The following is an 18,601-nucleotide window of genomic DNA, read 5'->3' as shown; positions in this document are numbered from 1 at the left end:
CCAGCCTGGCTATATAACAAGATCCTGTGTCAAGAAAAAAGAGCAATGTGGTGGAAAGATGGCTCCATGGTTAGGAGCACTGGCTGCTCTTCCAGAGGACCCAGTTTCTATTCCCAGCACCCACATGATGGCTCACAACTCTATGTAACTCCAGTTCCAGGGAACCTGACACCTCCTCTGGCTTCCATGGCTACCAGGCAGGCAAAAGCTTATATACATAAAATAAAAATAAATCTTCTTTTTTAAAAGGATGGACAAAAACAAAGTACTATCCCTAAATGTAACTGAATTACAGGAGCACTATGTAAATCCTTGCTGGAGACTAACATCCTGTGGAACTTAATGTGCTCTGTGATAGGTATACTTGTCACACTGTGTTGCTGTGACAGGACATTTGTCATGAACAAGGGAGGAAGGCTTTCTTTGTACTCACAGTTTTGGAGGGTTTGGGCCATCATGACCTCGATGACGAGGAGAAGCAGAACAGCTCACATTATGGCAGTGAGGAAGGAGAGAGAGATGGGCAGTATACGTTCTAAGCCTACCTCCTCAAGTATTCAGAATCTCCACACACAAATAGTGCTAGCAGCTGAGACCACGCCTTTAACAGTGAGTATTTCACATTCAGACAGTAACAGTAAGTAAACTTGTACTTTTCAGTTTGTAGTGTCACTGTCCTCTGGCCATACGTGCCACATGTAGTAAACAGCAAAACCTTTCCTCCTCTAAGAATCTTTAATGTAAGAAATCATAGGATTGAGGACAGGAAGATGGTTCCTTTGGTAAAGTACTTGTCCAACGACGGGAAGACCTGAATTCCCATCCCTAGCACCCACACAGAAAAGCTGGGCATGGTGGTGCACACCTGCTCACTGGGAGGCAGAAACAAGAGGATCTTCTGGCCAGCTGGTTCTAGCCGAGCTGATGAGCTCCATGTTCACAGAAAGACCCGTCTTAGTCTCAGAAAACATGGTAGAGAGTGATAGCAATAGACACCCAGTGTATATTTTATGTAATAATATACCAGCCCAGTGTGGGGGTGCACGTTTTTAATCCCAGCACTCGGGAAGCAGAGGCAGGTGGATCTCTGAGTTCAAGGCCACCCTGGTCTACAGATGAGTCCAGGACAGCCAGATCTACATAGAAAAACCCTTAAATCCCATCTCTCTCTCTCTCTCTCTCTCTCTCTCTCTCTCTCTCTCTCTCTGTGTGTGTGTGTGTATAAATTATACATTTACCTTATACACAGAGGCAGTTTCAGCCCTGTTGGCTATTCATGGAAAGTGAAAAACCCTGAATTTTTATAAAACTTTTATGTTACAGATTTTAATAGCATAGTATCTGGAATGTCTGAAAAAATGTTGTGTTTTCTTAGCTAGATCCAAATTCGTTGAAAAGATATCATGTCACTGGTAAAGTGGACTACACTTGTAATCACAGTAGAAAAGTCACGCAGGAGGATTTTACCCTGGGCTACACAGCGGGATCGTTTCTTAAACAAAGGATCCTGCTGTCCTTGTGATTATATACTTTATTCAGGTGACTTTTTAAATTTTGCTTTGTTTTTTGTTTTTTGAGACAGGGTTTTTCTGTAACAGCCCTGGCTTTCTTGGACTTGTTTTGTAGACCAGGCTAGCCTCAAAATTACAGCGATCCACAAAATTACAGCGATCCACCTGCCTCTGCCTCTTGAGTGCTGAGATTAAAGGTATACTGCCACCATTGCCTGGCCCCGGGTGACTCTGCTTAACCCTCAGAGTATAAATTGTCTGATGCTCAGAATCAAACAAAACAACAAACATCGAAACACAAAGTATAGCATTTCAGTGGTTCACAGTAAATCTTTAATATTTTGAAATACTATTAGGTCAGTTGGTGTTTCAGTCTCAGATTGTTCTCCAGTATGAAAGGACCACTGATGAAGAGGAAAGTGAAAACAACACACAAGATATTTAATCTTCCTGTTTTGAGATGGGGGACACTCTATGTAGCTCAGACTGGCCTTGACTTTAGGATTATCCTGCCTCAGGTTCCCTAGTATTCAGATTACAGGAGTGTGCCACCATTCCAAGATTTTGATACTCTTAACATTATTCTTTTTAAAGGCATGAAGATGTAAGTTTACCATTTCTCCTTTCTTTTTTTTTACAGGAATACCAGTGTATTCAGTAGCATGGGGCCCTGATTCAGAAAAGGTTCTTTATACAGCAGGCAAACAGCTCATCATTAAACCTCTTCAGCCAAATGCTAAAGTTTTACAGGTACATCGAGGCTTTTGTAACTTCTTATCTGGCTCTGCGGCACTGCCAAGCTGGGTGGTACTTGCAATCTCTGTTAGTCTGTTAGTTTCCTTACAGTCTGCAACCTTTGAGTTTGCAGTTTTTCTAAACTTAGTTATAGAGCAGGGAATTTCTGTCTATGTTTCCCAAAGGCTCACTTCCCAGGCACTTCAGCTCAGGCTGTGGTGGTCTGTCCTGTGGGTGTTCTGCGCTCCTGAGTTGTCATGTGATGCAGCACAGCTGAGAAGCCCTCAGAGTACAGAGTCAGCCTCAGGTGTGTAGGTTTGAGACGAAACAAACCTAAATGAAACTCTTCAGTGCTGACTTTGTTTTTAATCGTCATTATCATATGTTCAAACGCTGTGTTCTCTCAAAGGCCTAGCAGTTTTTTTAAAAATCATTGTTAGAATGCTGGAGGAGTCAATATTAGACTTAGAGCCAATTATGTGCATATAACTTTATGAATAATTTGGCTTAAGGATAGATGTAGAGCTGACATTATTTGTGTGCTATTAAAAAAGAAGGAATAGTTGTTAGGAGCTAAAGAATAGATGGGGAGGCAGTCCGAAGCCCAGGAAATAGGAAAAAAATTAGTTATTAAAAAATACATGAGAGAGGGTTAAACAGAACCACACAAAAGAAAAGAAAACAAAACAATAATAGCTGTTAAGACAGGTCAGGCAGGGACAAATAAAAGCCAAACTTTTAAGCCAATGCGCAAGATTTGGTTATTTGATTCTACTACTGAAGATGGAAGGTTCTCTCGCAATGTGATAATAACAGTGTAGTCTGGCTTTTGTCCTGTTACTGTTCTGTGCCTGTGATAGTACACCATGACCAAGGCAACACATAGCATTCACTGCTCTGCTTGGCTGCATGAACCTTGGAGGGTAAGGCCTAAAAATGAGGAGGGCTGAATTCTCATGCAGTAGCCCACTTTATTCAGAGCCTCAGACAGCTTATACTCTGGGGCTTAAGAAGAGCCGCCTGAATAAAGGTGTACAATCACAGGACAAGCTACATGTAGCACAAACCATTATTTTCATAGCAGCATATGAATACCACTTCTATCTGCTACCCATGGGAAGAACATGAAAACATAGTCCAAGAACAGTTCCGTGACGTGAAGAAACAGGTCGCAAGACTCTTGGGTTTTTTTTTTTTTTTTTTTTTAATTTTCTCATAAGCACTCAGAATTTTCACATGACCCCATTCTTCAACTGCGTTCCGGCTTATAGAAGAAAGGGTTTATCTGAGCGCTTGAGTCTGCATCTGTCATGGTGGGGAGCATGGCAACAGGCAGGGAAGCATGGCGCTGCAGCTGGGAGCGTATGTCTTCATCTGCAGGTAGGAGGCAGAGAAAGACACTGGGAATGTTACGAAGGTTTTGAAACCTCAAAGCCTTACTTGAGTGATGTACCTCCTAATCCTTCCCAAACAGGGAACAAGTTAAAGGCCACATATTCAAATTCATGAGCCAAGGTTGGCCATTTTCATTCAGACTGCCACATTCCACTCATGGCCCCCGAAGGCTCATGGTATCGTAATGCAAATGCATCGAGTCCAACTTCAAAAGTCCTCATCGTCTTTCACGATCTCAACACATTTTAAATGTTCAAAGTACAAATTCTCATCTAAGACTCCAGGCATTCTTTTAATTATAACTCTCTTTAAAATCAAAAAGGAACTTACATACTTCCAGCATACGGTGACACAGAATATACATTACCATTCCACTAGCTGTGAAAGGGCTTAGATGGCTCAGTCCTTCCAGCTTTGCTTAATGCAACTCACTTCTCTCTCTTGGGTTGGTTCCAGCCCTTGTGTGCAGCCCTCCTAACAGATGTCTCATAGCTCTGGCATCTTCAACATCTTGGCGTCTCCAATGCAAACCAGGCTTCACTTCCACAGCGTCATACAGCAGCTTCTCAGGGCGTCCCTACAGGCCCTGCCACATGCCTAGCCTCTGTACCTCTCTTTAACTATAGGAAAAAATTGCACAACCCCTTTACTCTAAAGCCAGAACCATGTAGACAATACTGCCAAGTCCGACTGCTCTCATTTAAACCACCACAGCCTTGGGGTGAGGCACCTGGGTCAGGTCTCCACTTGCCTACCTCCATGTGATGACAAAGGTCAGATCTCTTTGCTTCTTGGCCTTCTTGTCTCCGACACAGTAACCGATTCACTAGGATTGTTGTGAGAATTACTGTCTGGTGTCCAGGAAGCACTTGCTACAGAGTCACTATCCCTGCTGCTGCTGTGTAATGATGGATTAATATTGCCTTTTGTCCCTCTAATAAGCTAGAGAGTTCAGGAAAAAAAGAAAAGATGCCAGGGGGCTGGAGCAACAGCGCAGCCATTAGAGCACTGGCTGCCTTTCCAGAGGACCCAGGTTCTATTTCCAGCACCCATGTGGCTCACAACTGTTTGTAATGCCATTCCAGGGGATCTGGTGCCCTCTTCTGACAGCCACAGACGCCAGACATGCATGGGGGTACCAAGAAAAACATGTAGGGAAACATTTATACACATAAAATATTAAGTTATTTTTAAGAAGCTGTGCGGAGGTGGTGGAGACTGACAGGCTGCATCAGGTGTAAGAGTATTTTAGGAAGCATTAGTTTGGGCACTGGAAAAATGGCTCAGCGGTTAAGCACACTCACTGCTTTTGCAGAAGACCCTGATTCTGTTCTCAACACCCTCTCTGCAGCTAGCAACTGTCTCTAACTCCAGTTCCTGTGGATTTGATGCCCTCCTTTGGCCTGTGTGGGTACTGCACAGATGTACTCCACATACATACATGCAGGCTGAACACATACTTTTTTTTTTAAAGAAGCATCAGTTTCAGAAGCTGGGTAGATGTAGATTTCAATCAGTAAGGAGATGAGGGAAACTTTGATGGTCTACATTGTCATTTCTGTATCGATTATGCTGCTATCTCTTGTCTGTCTATCTATCTAATCTATTTCTATCATCTTTATTAATTAATCAATTATTAACCAAGAAAATACTCCACAGCTTTGCCTTGTAATGACTACTCTTATAAAGGCATGTTTTCAATTGAGCCTCCTTCCTCTCAGATGACTCTAGCTTATATTAAACTGACAAATAACTAACCATAAATCTGCAATGAAATTAGACAGCAAAGCCTGGCACAGTGGTACCTGTCAGTAGCCCAGCACTCAGGGAGGCAGAAACAGGCTGATCTCAGAGTTGAGGCCAGCCTGGTTTGCAAGTGCATCATCATTAAATATAATTTAGGGCTGTGTAAGGCAGAACAGAGGAGAAATGAAAAAGTACCCATTGTCACAACTTGCTAGAGCGAAAGAAGAGTTGGAGTATAATTAGAAATGTAATGCAAATTATCCATTCCTTTTGGGAATCTAAGCTTGCAGTGGCTCTCTGGGAGCATAGATGCATGCAAATATGGATTGTCTCCAAAGAGGAATCCCTTTGGAGACTTTATCCATGTGGACAGAATGCAGTTTAGAACTGTAGACCTTAGTTCTTTTAAGGCATTCTACACATTCAGAATCTGGTATTATATGAGGAAGCATATCCATTCATTCAGTATAAATAACTGCATGGCTGTTATTTATATGCCAGTATGCTTAGTATAGGATTTTAAATAGAATAGAGCAGGGCTTAGGGATTTATTCCAAAGTAGCATGTGTGAGGCCCTGGGTTTGATCACAGCATTATACACACAAAACAAGCAAGCAGAAATTGTCCTCAGCTTATTTAATAAGAGAGAGAAAGAAATAGAAGATGTTTCCTGCCACAGGAGCTTGTGGTTCAAATGGATTAAAAAAAAAAACCTGCCAGGAGTGGTGGTGCATGCCTTTAATTCCAGAACTCAGGAGGCAGACACAGGCAGATCTCTTGAGTTCATGGCCAGTTTGGTCCACAGAGTGAGTTCTAAGATAGTGAGGGCTACACAGAGAAATCCTGTCTCAAGCAAACTAACTAACTGACTGCCTAAGTACATGATTGGTAATAGCAAATGGAAACATGAACTACATTTAATAACACTATACCCATGCTTATTTTCTAGATTCTGTGTGACATATATATCCATATATATGGATCTACTTTCTATATGTCTCTGGGTTACTTATATTTAAAAGCAAGGAAAACATGCTTGCCTTATAGTTGCAAATTTCTAGGTAACTTGTGTATGTCCATCTATAGACATTATGGCTATATGTGATATATATGTACATATATATATTTACAGAAAACATTATTTAATTATATGGTAAATCAATAGAGGAGTTGTAATAATGCAGTTGTGACCCAGATCTATTAGGAGAACAAAACGTAGGAGATGTGCAGATAAGAAAGAGAGAGGGGATACTGAAGATGTTTCTGCAGTAGAGGTTGAAACAAAGAAAACAGCTTGGCATAGAGCTAACTGGTGGCGCACACTTTATATGTGAGACCCTAGAGTCAATTTCTAGCCCTCTCTCCTGCCCCCTCTGCAAGAGGGGAAAAAGGAGGAAAGAGATTTGAAGTCAGCTGATATTGTAGCTTATATAACACTTCACTTCTAACATTTTAAGCAGTATCTTTTTCCCTTCATAGTGGAAAGCCCATGAAGGCATTATTTTAAAAGTCGATTGGAACTTAGTCAACGACCTTATTTTATCTGCTGGTGAAGACTGTAAGTATAAGGTATGCGTGTAACCTCATTTCCTGTGACTGTGGTGGCATTCCTGACAGCAACGGCTTTAAGAGAGGAAGGGCTAGCTTGGTTTGCAGTTGGAGGTTCCTGGCTCTCATTGCAATGAGGGATTTGAAGCAGCTAGTCACACCCAGCCAAGAGCATAGGCTTAGTCAGTTCATTTTTCAGCGCCTACAGAGCCCAGAGCACGGAGTCACGTGGCCACAAATGGGTCTTCCCACTTCACTTGACACAGTCAAGACAGAACGCCACAGACACATCCCCAAGCCAACCTGCTAGACCGTCCCTTACTGAGACTCTTTCCACATCAGTCAAGGTGACAAATAAAACTGACTGTCACAGTATATAATGTTTAGACTTACTATTGGCTTAAAAGAATAAAACTTAGGGAAAAGCCCTTAACATATACAACTACTTTTTTAGTTTTTTACCTGTAATAATTGAACAAATTGTTTTCCAACTTTAAGTGCTATTTAAAGTTCTCATAATAAAATTTTGATTTAATAGAAAGCAATATCTCAATTCAGCTCTTGGAGTTTTTTGTTTGTTTAAATTATTCACTTTTGTTTAAAAAAAACCTTCCTAACTTCTTAAATATTGGTCCATTTTCAGACCAAAATAATTTCTGGATGCTAAGATGCTTCCCTTTTCTTCAGTACTGGGACCATGTGATGCATGAGGCAAAGGCTCGCCTGTTGAGGTGTACCCCTAGATCCAACAGGAAAATTTAGTGTAACTATAGTTGTAGGGACTTTAAAAAATTTTTTATTGAAGTAATTTATTCAGATTACATCTCAATTGTTATCCTCTCACTTGTATCTTCCCGTCCTCCCCCACCCCCCATTCTATTCCCTTCCCCTAGGTCTGTGACAGAAGGGGACCTTGTCCCCCACTATAAGATCACAGCCTATCAGGTCTATTTCTGGTAGCCTGCTTACTCTTCCTCTGAGTGTTATCAGGTCTCCCCACCAAGGGGCACCAAAGTTCATATTCGAGTTAGTCCCTGCTTTCCATACAGTTGTTGAGAATGTGCTGTCCATTGGCTAGATCTGGATAGGGGTTCTAGGTTTACTGCATGCAAGTCCTTAGTTGTAAGGACTTTAAATGAAAGAAATTATTAGAGAAAGTCAATAGAAATCTCATTTGGCAGAAAGAAATTCTAGAAAATATTAATCCTCAGCAGATTTTACTACTAAATTTAAAGTACTGAAAATGGGTATATTCAGTATTTAATTCAGGTTTAGGAATGCTGTGAGGTTTTTTTTTTCTGAGGCATGTAAATTTTCAGGAATACTGCTTTGTCCTACTGGTGTGATGGTAAAGTCTCTAGTTGCTCATTCTATATGGTTATGAGTTCTTAGTCTTCACTTGATAGCTTATTGGAGGACAAATTTTTTTTTTTTGTAGTAATGTGGTGATGCCATAAAACATTTAAAAATTTGATCTTGTAGGTTTGGGATAGTTATGGCCGTGCACTGTACAGTTCTCAGCCTCACGAGCACCCTATTACCTCCGTCGCCTGGGCTCCAGATGGGGAGTTGTTTGCTGTTGGGTCGTTTCATACTCTGCGCTTGTGTGATAAAACTGGGGTAAGTTACACTGACAGCAGTCACAGAGGTTCTGCCACAGTTGGCAGTGTAGCACACACAGCACTCAACCCTTAAAAAATAGTCTCAGGAAGGTATTTGACTCAATGTCTCTGATTCATCAACTTCTGATTACATAGTTTACAACTGAAAAGTGGACATAGCCTCTATTATTTTTCTTTTGGAAGTATTTGTTTTGAACATGACTCTGAAGGATGGTAAAATAGTTTAACACTTCAAATTTATGCCCACTTGATTATGGAGCATACAGCTTTATATTTATTTTGGTATCAATATATTTCATACAAAATTTTAGTCACATATTTTAAAGGAATTAATAGTAAATTCTAATTTTAATTTTAGTGCCAGGCATAGTAGTAACTACCTTTAATCCTAGTACTTGGAAGGCAGAGACAGGCAGTTCTCTGTGAGTTTGAGGACAGCTAGTCTATATAGCAAGATCCAGGCTAGCCAGGATCAGTAAGGCTATGTTTCAAAACTTAAGCAAACCAGTCTCTAAAAATCAACAAAGGATATATGTTTCTCTCTTAAGGATTTGTGTTTAGGGAGCTGCGGAGGTGGCTTGGTAGGTAAGTGCCTGCTGCATAAACATGAGGCCTTGAGCCAAGCATGTAGCACACTTCTGCTCAGTACTGGTGAGTGGCGGACACATGGAGGCTCCTGTCACTCATTAGATATTTGGTTTAGCTGAATAGATAAACCCTAGGTTCAGAGAACTCCTGTCTCAAAACATAGAGTGGAGAGAAATACTTAATGTCAACAACTTTTTCCCCCAATACACCTACATGCACATGTGCACACACTCACACAAACATGTGTATGTGTATACACCATGCACATACATACATACATACATACATACACACACACACACACAGAGTGTGCGCATATGAGTATTCATATTTGGATACATATGAGTCTAATTCTCTCTGTGGGGCATTGAGTAGAGAGCTGAGGCTTGGTGAATAAGTAGTTCTACAAGGTTAAAGGAAATGAGTTCAGACAAAAGGAACCTCTTGTGCCTCCAAATGTGAAAGAGTATGGAAGAGTGCCATGCCAGCAGATATGGCATAGGATATTACCTGGGGGTGATATGAAAAGATATCCACCAAACAAACCTGTTCTAGCTGTATAGAAGAGGATAAATTTTAGTCCTTTAAGATGTAATTCTTTTCTGTGGAGCCCCCTCAGGGATTGTTGCAGTGAGGGAGAAAGATAAGATTGAGATTAAGGTGTTCTCTTCCTGCAATCAGAGAAAGCTCCATATTGACCTGTTTTCCTGTGAAAGCATCTGGGTAAGATTCCCTTGAACAGCTGGAACTGTAACGTTGGAAAGCCAGCATAGTATGTTAGTCCGTAAAACATCATGGATGGTGGATAGTAATAACTAGAATTCAAATGTTGCAAGTATTGCTTTGATAGCCAAGGAACTATGGTATGGGAAAGAAGCTAAGCCAAGCAAAGGCACAGAATCATAGTTTATTAGAAAAGTTGGGCTGGAGAGATGGCTCAGAAGTTAAAAGCACTTTGCTCTTCCAAAGGTCCTGAGTTCAATTCCCAGAAACCACATGGTGGCTTCCAACCATCCATAATAAGATCTGGTGCCCTCTTCTGGCATGCAGGCATACATGCAGGCAGAATACTGTACAAATAATAAATAAATAAATCTTAAAAAAGAAAAAAGAAAGAAAAGAAAAAGCTTAGCACAGGGTAGCAATCTGGATTTTATTGTAGGGACAATGGGTTTTATTGCTGTGAAGAGACATCATGACCATGTCAACTCTTATAAAGGAAAACATTTAACTGGGGCTGGCTTACAGTCTCAGAGGTTTAGTCCATTATCATCATGGCAGGAAGCATGGCAGTATGCAGGCAGACACGGTGCTGGAGAAGGAGCTCAGAGTTTGACATCTTTATTTGCAGGCAGCAGAAGGAGATTGTGAGCCATACTGAGCGTAGCTTAAGCATATGTAATACCTTAAAGCCCACTTCCACAGTGACATACTTCCTCCATCAGGGCCATACCCTCTCCCAGAAGGCCACATCCCCTAATAGTGCCACCCCCGCAATGCCAAGCATTCAAACACATGAGAGAGCCTGGGGGGCCATTCCTATTCAAACCATGACAGTGAGTTACTGATTTTTAGATAGTGACCTTTGAGAGATTGGACATTTTGGAAGAGTGTGTACTCTGGCTAGTTTAGGGACAGATTAGAGAAGAGATAGGATAGAAGTGGGGTGAGTAATTATGAGGCTCTTGGTCTGAATAATGGGGTAGCAAGTTGAGCGGGAAAGGGGTAGGTTCCGGAGAGAAATCTTTGCTGTTTATTTGGGAAAAGTCTTGAACAGCTATTTACATTTCTGACTACATTACCATCTTCATTACTATTTGTATGCTTTCTTGAAGATTGTCCCCTAATATGACGTAAGTTATTCTAACTTTGTGTTATTTTATTAGATCCTTTGCTTGAACATTATAGATTGAGTTACCTACATTCAGCATGCACAAGTATTACTGAGTATTTCTAAAAGATACCTTCTTCAGTTCTCTCATTTAAATTTTATTTATTTTTACTTATATTTTTAAGTATAATTTTATTAATTCTTTGAAAATGTCATTGATGCATACAATATATGTTAAGTGCAGATCTACCTTCCATCTTCTTACCTCCCTCCCAACTTTGTGAGTTCTCTCTTAAGAATTTTTTCTTGAGACAGGGTTTCTCTGTGTAGCATTGATGTCGTAGAACTCACTCTGTGGACCAGACTGGCCTTGAACTCACAGAGATCCACCTGCCTTTGCCTCTGCGTGCTGGGATTAAAGATGTACCCCACCACCACCCAGCTACAAAAGTTAAAAAGAAAATTTTATATCATTTATTTTTATTTTATGTGGGTTGGTGTTTTGCCTGCATGTATGTCTATGTGATGGTGTCAGAAGCCCTGGAACTGGAGCTACAGACAGGTGTGAGCTGCCATGTAGGTGCTGGGAATTAGCAAGGGTCTTCTGGGAAAGTGACTGAAAAAAAAAAACCAAACAAACTGTGGAATCCTCTCCCTAGACCTTTTAAGAAACATTTTCAAGTAGCCTACAGAGCCTAGTTTGTGCTATTCATATACTCAGAGGTCCTAGCTCTCCTGTGGGAGCATGACCAACCTCCCAGGGTCCCCAACCACAAAAGAAACTGGCTGTCCCTCCCCTGGAAGCATCAGTGGAATTAGCTCCTTAGCTAGGGGTGGGAGCTCCTGAGCCCTCCTCCCTGCATGTTGGAATGATGATTGGCTTCATCTTGTCCTGGCCTTACGTAGATGATCAAAGTTGTCTGTGCCCATGAGTACACATGCCCTGGAATGTCCAGAAGACACCATTTCACTCCAGTCTCCCCCAATTTCTGGTTCTTAAGATCTTTTTGTTCCCCTCCACAATGGCCCCCGAGGTTTGGGGGAAGAGGGTGTAATATAGACCTCCCATTGTGCCTGAGCACTTCACAGACATTTTAACTACTTGCGAGTTTCGGCATTAACTGCATGAAGAAACTTCTCTCATGAGGTCTCAAGGCTGCACTAAATAAGTTGATGGGTCTAGATATGCTCATTTACAGGGAAATTTGATGTCTATTTAATAGTAGTGGGCTGTCCACTGGGGCCAGTGAATTCATGGGCTCTTTGGGGGCCGAATTTGTGATGTGCTGAAGCGAAATTTTGCTCCAGAAAGTTATTTCTTAGGCTTAGGCTGTTGCTTCTGGTCATTTTCATGTGTAGGTTGCTTAATAGTGTTCCATGGTCTTAATACCTAGTTGTCAAGAATCGCCTTTCCCAGCTCCTGCCTCTTCATAATCTAATTTCCTGTCAAAAGAAGGTTGGGAGCCATTTGATTTGTGGCTCTTAGTACAGAGCAGGAGCAGCCCACAGGGCCCAGGACAGTTTTTACAGGGCTGACTGAGGAGTGCCTGCTGTGTGATATTTTTCTGTGGAGATATAAACCATGCATCTATTCACCCTAGAATGGCACTGCAAATAGACCAAGGAACCCATTCCACCCAGGTCTGTCTTGATAAGCCTGAGAGTTTATTGGAATTGCTTACTCCAATAAACTGGTGACCCTCGACTAGCCTCTCTTCTGGTCAGAATGGTCTTTATAGTCAGTGCATTTTTTCTTCCCTCTCTTTCCCCTGTCTCTGTTTAGGGAATAAACTTCCACTTTCTGAAGAGTAGTTTTACTAACTAATCAGTTTTGGGGACAAGTTCTTCTATGGCCTAGGCTATCCTCAAGCTTGCTTCACAGCTAAGGGTGGTGTTGAACTCCCGATCTTTTGGCTTTTCCCTCTTTGCTGCAAGAACACCTATGTGCCAGCTTTCATGCTGCTAGGACATCATGCATGCTAGACAGCACTCTGCCAACTCACCTCCATCCCCTGCCTCTGAAGGATAGTTTACATGGGCCTCAGCCCAGCAGTTCTACCAACAGGAATTCACTCTGATGAGATGGTATATAAGTATACAAAGTATAGAGTGGTGCTTGTATTTTATGTGTGTGTGTGTGTGTGTGTGTGTGTGTGTGTGTGTGTGTGTGTATCAAGTTTTATTATAGTATTACTCTAGCAAAATGCAGAATAAGTGTCTGTGAATAGGAAACTGATTGGCAGTTGTTCTGTTTTCCATTAAGAATGGGAAGGAAAGGTTGTGCATGATTATTAGGAAAGATACCCATGATAAGCATTCTTGCCTTCCTACCTTCCTAACTTGCTTCCTTCCTTCCTTCCTAACTAACTTCCTTTCTAACTTCCTTCCTAACTTCCTTAAATGGCTACCCACACCCAATAGAGCTGAGCACGCAGATGAAGCAGGCAGTAGACAGACCCCCAGAATACCTAGGAAGGAGGAGAGAGGATGGCAGAGAGAATAAGGCTTTGGTAGGCTTTCACTCTCACTGAGGAGTCCATTGTACATCATACGAGACCAGGGAGACACACATGAAAGACCAGGGCTAGGCACACATGAGAATACCAGGGAAGACACACATGAGAAGACCAGGGGAGACACACATGAAAGACCAGGGCTAGGCACACATGAGAATACCAGGGAAGACACACATGAAAGACCAGGGGAGACACACATGAGAAGGCCAGGGTCAGACACACATGAGAAGACCAGGGTCAGACACATAAAGCACCTGTCCCTGGTCACTCGTGAATGATGCAGCAAAAGAAGAGGGCAAATCAGAATTGCTGATGGTGTGGCTTGGTGCTATAGGTGTGCACCAGGCACAGCCAGCTGGCCAAAGGTTGATTGGTAGCTTTTTTTCCTTCTGTTTGCCTGGGTCATTGAGAAACAGAATGGAGACTTCAGTTTCCACACAGGAGAGGAGTCATCTATGAGCAAACAGTCTGGAAAGCTCTCTAAATGGACAGGTGACTGTTGCTCCCATCAGGATGCTGCACACAGAGAGGTCTGATTTCCAGAGTTACTCCCATGGTGATATTCCAAATACCTTGTTTTCAAAAAGAAAAGTCAAGATATAAGGCATGCTGAAAAGCAGAGCACAGTGGCCCATAAGGGAAAAAGAGGTTGACAAAAAACAATCCCAAGATATCCAACATTGAGCCTGCTAGACAAAGACTATGCACTCAACATAATTAAAGAAGTGTGGATAAATCAACAGAAAACTTTTGAGACAGGGCCCTATTGTGTAGCTCTTGCTGAGCAGGCTGGCCTCAAACTCAAAGAAGTCTGCCTATCTCTGACCTCTGAGTGCTAGGACTAAAGGCACCACCACCACACCCAACCAAAGAAATCATTTTAAAAGAACCTAATTGAGGGGCTGGAGAGATGGCTCAACACTTAAGGGCACACACTGGCTGCCTCTTCCAGAGTCTTGAGTTCAATTTCCAGCAACTACATGGTGGGTCACAGCCATCTGTAATAGAATCTGAATCCCTCTTCTAGAATGCATGAGGCAGAACACTCATAAAATAAATAAATCTTAAGAAAACTTAAAAAAAAAAAAAAAAGAACCTAATTGAAATTCTAAAGGTAAAAATATGAGCAAAGGCTTAAAGAAGTATAAACACTCCCAGAACTCCAAAATGCTCTCTCTTTAGTAACAAGTGTCATGCATCTAAAATTTACAAAGCAATACATTTTTCACTCACCAGAAAGTGTGAAAATGGACTTCGTTGTAGCACATGGATAGAAACATTAATCAATATAGCTTTTATCAAGTATAACTTGACACTTTGGCACGCTGGCATGTATTTAATAAGGTGTAAAATGTACCCTGAATGGTTAAGCAGGTAATGGTCTCTGCTGCCCATCCTGACAACCTGACTCTGACCCCTGAGACCCACATGACAGAAGGAAAGAACAACCTAAATTGTCCTCTCAGCCTCAATTCTCTCTCACATGTTCCATGTGTGCACATACATAAATAAATAGAATTAAAATTAAGCCGGGAAAGAGATAGCATTATCTTTAACTGTTTATGTGTACGTATGTATGTATGCCACATGTATGTAAATGCCGGCAGCGGCCAGCAGAGGGATTGGATCGATCCCCTTGAACGAGACAGTGACAGGCAGTTCTGAACCCAAATGTTCTTAGCTGTGGAGGTATTTCTTCAGTTTGAGGTAGCATTATTTTAAGTGAAATGTATTACATTTAAAAATAAATATGTAAGGAAAATGAACATTACTGGATGATCATTAAAATAAATCGTGATATAAGTGAATTGCTGGTAGAATAAAATTCAGACTTGTGATGTCATATTTTTTAAAATTTAGATTCGTGGTATCATATTTTTTTCTAGGTTCTATAATAATGTTTATTTTTACTGCTGGTGTCTAAAAATGTGATTCAAATTAACATAGGTATTTTAAGTAAATAATTGGAATTTGGGAATGAATCACACTAGTTAGTATACAATAGGATTCAAGGAGAAAGATCTGAAGAGGCACGGTACTTTTGGCTTCTTAGTTAACTGACAGTGCAGCTTTTATGTATCAGTAGGGGGTGCTATTGGCTATGCAGAGAATAGCTTTTTTGTAATTTTCACTGTCTCTGTGAACGTTCATTCACTCATCCATTCAATTAAGGTAAATTTAATAGTTCACTCCCTGCCAGAACTTCCCTTGTGTCTTATGTAACTTTCATTGTCAATGATGAATATAAATTACAATTTGTCTTATTTTAAGAGGAAATATATGAGAGTATTCCTAAACACGTCTTCCATAAAGAATGTAAGAACTGCCTCTGTCTCTTTGTCTTCAGGCAAATTTATGTGAATATAATTTTATGAGTTGAAATTTTTAAATTTTATTTTACTTCAAAAGTTTACTACAGTGTACAATAAGCTCCAGGATAACACTTCATTCTAGCGGTAGGTGGCAAAGATGTTACGGCAGGAATCCAGATATTTACATAGGAGTGGAAGAGGGTCACGGTCACCTCAGGTATGAGGAGCAGCTTATTTTTTGCCAGATTTCTTAATTCCACCTGTGGCCCTTGCCTGCGGCCTTGGCTTTCAGCTCCTCCTCCTGTTTCTGTTGAAAGCCTCATCTTTCTTGTCCATCTCCTTGGCCTGCTTCTTGAGCTGTTTCCGGGGCTTCTTTTGCCACCTTCTGGGCCTGGCGTGATAACTTACAGCCCTTTCCCCAGACCCTGATCCTAAGCCGCTGAGTTGAAAATTTCAAACTAGGCCAAGCAAAGATTGTACTTTTGTGGATCCTTGCAGGGTAATATATGTGTACAGGAGTTGTGTAGAGAAGATACAGTTGTTGAGACTTAAGTCATTGTCGTAAATTTAAATATCTACTTCTCTATTGGGAAATTAGTTGCATAAGCAATTTCAGAGAATGCAAGGAAATAAGTCTCATCTTTTTCTTCAAAGGGATTATATATTTTATGTGTGGGATGTTTTTCTGTCATGTGTCTGTGCTCTACGTGTATGCATGGTGTCTTGTAGATCGCATGAATGAGCACATTGAGTCCTGTGGAACTGGATTGTGAGCCGCCGTGTGGGTGCTGGGAATTACACCCAGAACCTCTGGAAGAGGAGCCAGTGCTCTTAACCTCTGAGCCATCTCCCTAGCCCCTGAAGATTAGCATTTTATAGAGACATTCCCTGCTACTTTAAAAAAAAAAAAAAAATACTATGCTGTTCAGTATAGTTGCTTTATCTTAAAATTTAATTTAATTTTAATTTTCATTTTGAAATTTAAATTACTTTTTAAATTTTACTTAGTGTGGATGTGGCTTTGGGGCATTTCTAGAGTTCTGGGGTCAAATCTGCAGTGGCAAAGTTACAAAGTTGAAGATTTCTTCTGGACTTGTGTATTCCTTATGTATGAAATAAGTGATGAGGGCTAAATGATCATCTCTCTTCTGTTAACCTCACAATCCTTTGGTATCTTTCCCTGTCACTGCACGTGCTTACTTCTGATGAGTATTAATTGGTTGTTTATTGCCTTTTAATACAAGAAGCAAAACTGCATAGGGCACTCCAAACGTGGGGAAATCTCAAGCTGTGCTACAGCAATGTCGCTGATCCACGACTTTAGTTTCTACATTTAATTGTGTCTGTATGCAAGTAGAAGAAGCCATTAAACTAAGAGAGGAACTGGTTATAAAGATATGAAAATAAAGAGAGATATCTTTTAGAGGCCCAGGGGAAGTTACCAATAGGCCATAGGAACCAAGAAGTAGATTGCTAAGAAAATTGAAAACATTCCCTGTGTGTCTTTTGTTTTTGTTTCTGTGTGCATAGCCAGAGTCTTTTTCTTTCCCAGTGAAGAGACTCGTGTGGGCCTCCCCCTGGCCCATTTATATGGTAGAGAGTGACTTAAAGTATATACCCTTAAATTTAAAGAGTGCAGAGCGCATCAAAACCCCAGATGGGTAACCTTGTCTAGGTTAGGAATACAAGCCTGTCTAATCGTATGTGGTTAGGCATGCTGGGGAGGGGGTATGAGCACAACCAGCAGGGCTCAAGCGTAGTAGCCATGGGAACTGTTGGTGAGGGCAAAGTAGTCGTAGTGAGGAAGGTGGCGAGGCAGAGTCATTTTTATCTCAGACCATTTCAGATTTAACAGACGTTTTTGGTTTAATCTTCTGAGAAATATCCTATTTATGTTAAGTGAATTTCTGACTTTATAGTGAAAGACAAAGAGAAATTTATAGTTACATTTTCATATTTGGTATAAAACCAGCTTTGTTAGAAACCATAAACTATAAACCACAAAGCAAAAGGATTCTTTTCTGCTGTCTAGGATTGAGAGATTAAGAAAATTAGATTTCTGTTACAGAATTAGTTTCATTATTTTTAAAACCAACACTTAGGGCCTAGAGAGATGTCTCAGTGGTTAAGAGCACTGGCTGCTTGCTGTTCAGAGGACACAGGTTTGATTCCCAGCACCAACATGGTGGCTGACAACCATCTGTAACTCTAGCCCCAGGGTACCTGATGCCCTCTTCTGGCTTCTGCTGGCACTAAGCACACACATGTTGCAGAGATTTGCAGTCAAAACAGCCCTACACATACAATAATTTCTAATTAAGTAACTAAGTAAATTAACATATCATGTAGAAAAACTCCACGTTAGTGCATTACTGTGTAGACAGATTATATTGTGGGGGGTTTTGTTTTTGTTTTTTGGGTTTTTTTTGTTTGTTTGTTTGGTTTTCGAGACAGGGTTTCTCTGTATAGCCTTGGCTGTCTTAGACTTACTTTGTCGACCAGGATGGCCTCAAACTCCCAGAGATCCGACTGCCTCTGCCTCCCAAGTGCTGGGATTAAAGATGTGAGCCACCATCTCAAGAAACAGTGTTAAATGTTTTATTATTTTGTATTTGTTTCTATTGATGTGTGTGAATGTAAGCTACATGTGTGGGTGCCCAGGGGGTCCAGAAAAAGGGGTGAGCTGTCCAGGAGCTGGAATTACAGGTAGCTGTGAGCTGCCTAAGGTGGGCGCTGGGGACTGATCTCAAGTTCTCTGGAAGAGCATCGAGTGTTCTTAACCATTGAGCCATCTCCC

General features: G+C 41.1%; 1 protein-coding gene across 1 annotated transcript in view; it reads left to right on the top strand.

The window, feature by feature from the left end:
• Positions 1–18,601, top strand: part of Ift80 (intraflagellar transport 80) — an 80,134-nt gene that overhangs the window by 18,203 nt on the left and 43,330 nt on the right. The window contains exons 6-8 of the mRNA XM_051157288.1: positions 2,152–2,261; positions 6,867–6,956; positions 8,418–8,555. Of these exons, the coding sequence (XP_051013245.1) occupies positions 2,152–2,261; positions 6,867–6,956; positions 8,418–8,555 (338 nt within the window). The remainder of the gene's footprint in view (positions 1–2,151; positions 2,262–6,866; positions 6,957–8,417; positions 8,556–18,601) is intronic.

The sequence above is a fragment of the Acomys russatus genome, chromosome 15 (genome assembly GCF_903995435.1).
Source record: "Acomys russatus chromosome 15, mAcoRus1.1, whole genome shotgun sequence".
In the NCBI taxonomy this organism is placed as follows: domain Eukaryota; kingdom Metazoa; phylum Chordata; class Mammalia; order Rodentia; family Muridae; genus Acomys; species Acomys russatus.
Note: the sequence above shows the minus strand (reverse complement) of the source record. Positions and strands in the feature narration are given on the sequence as shown.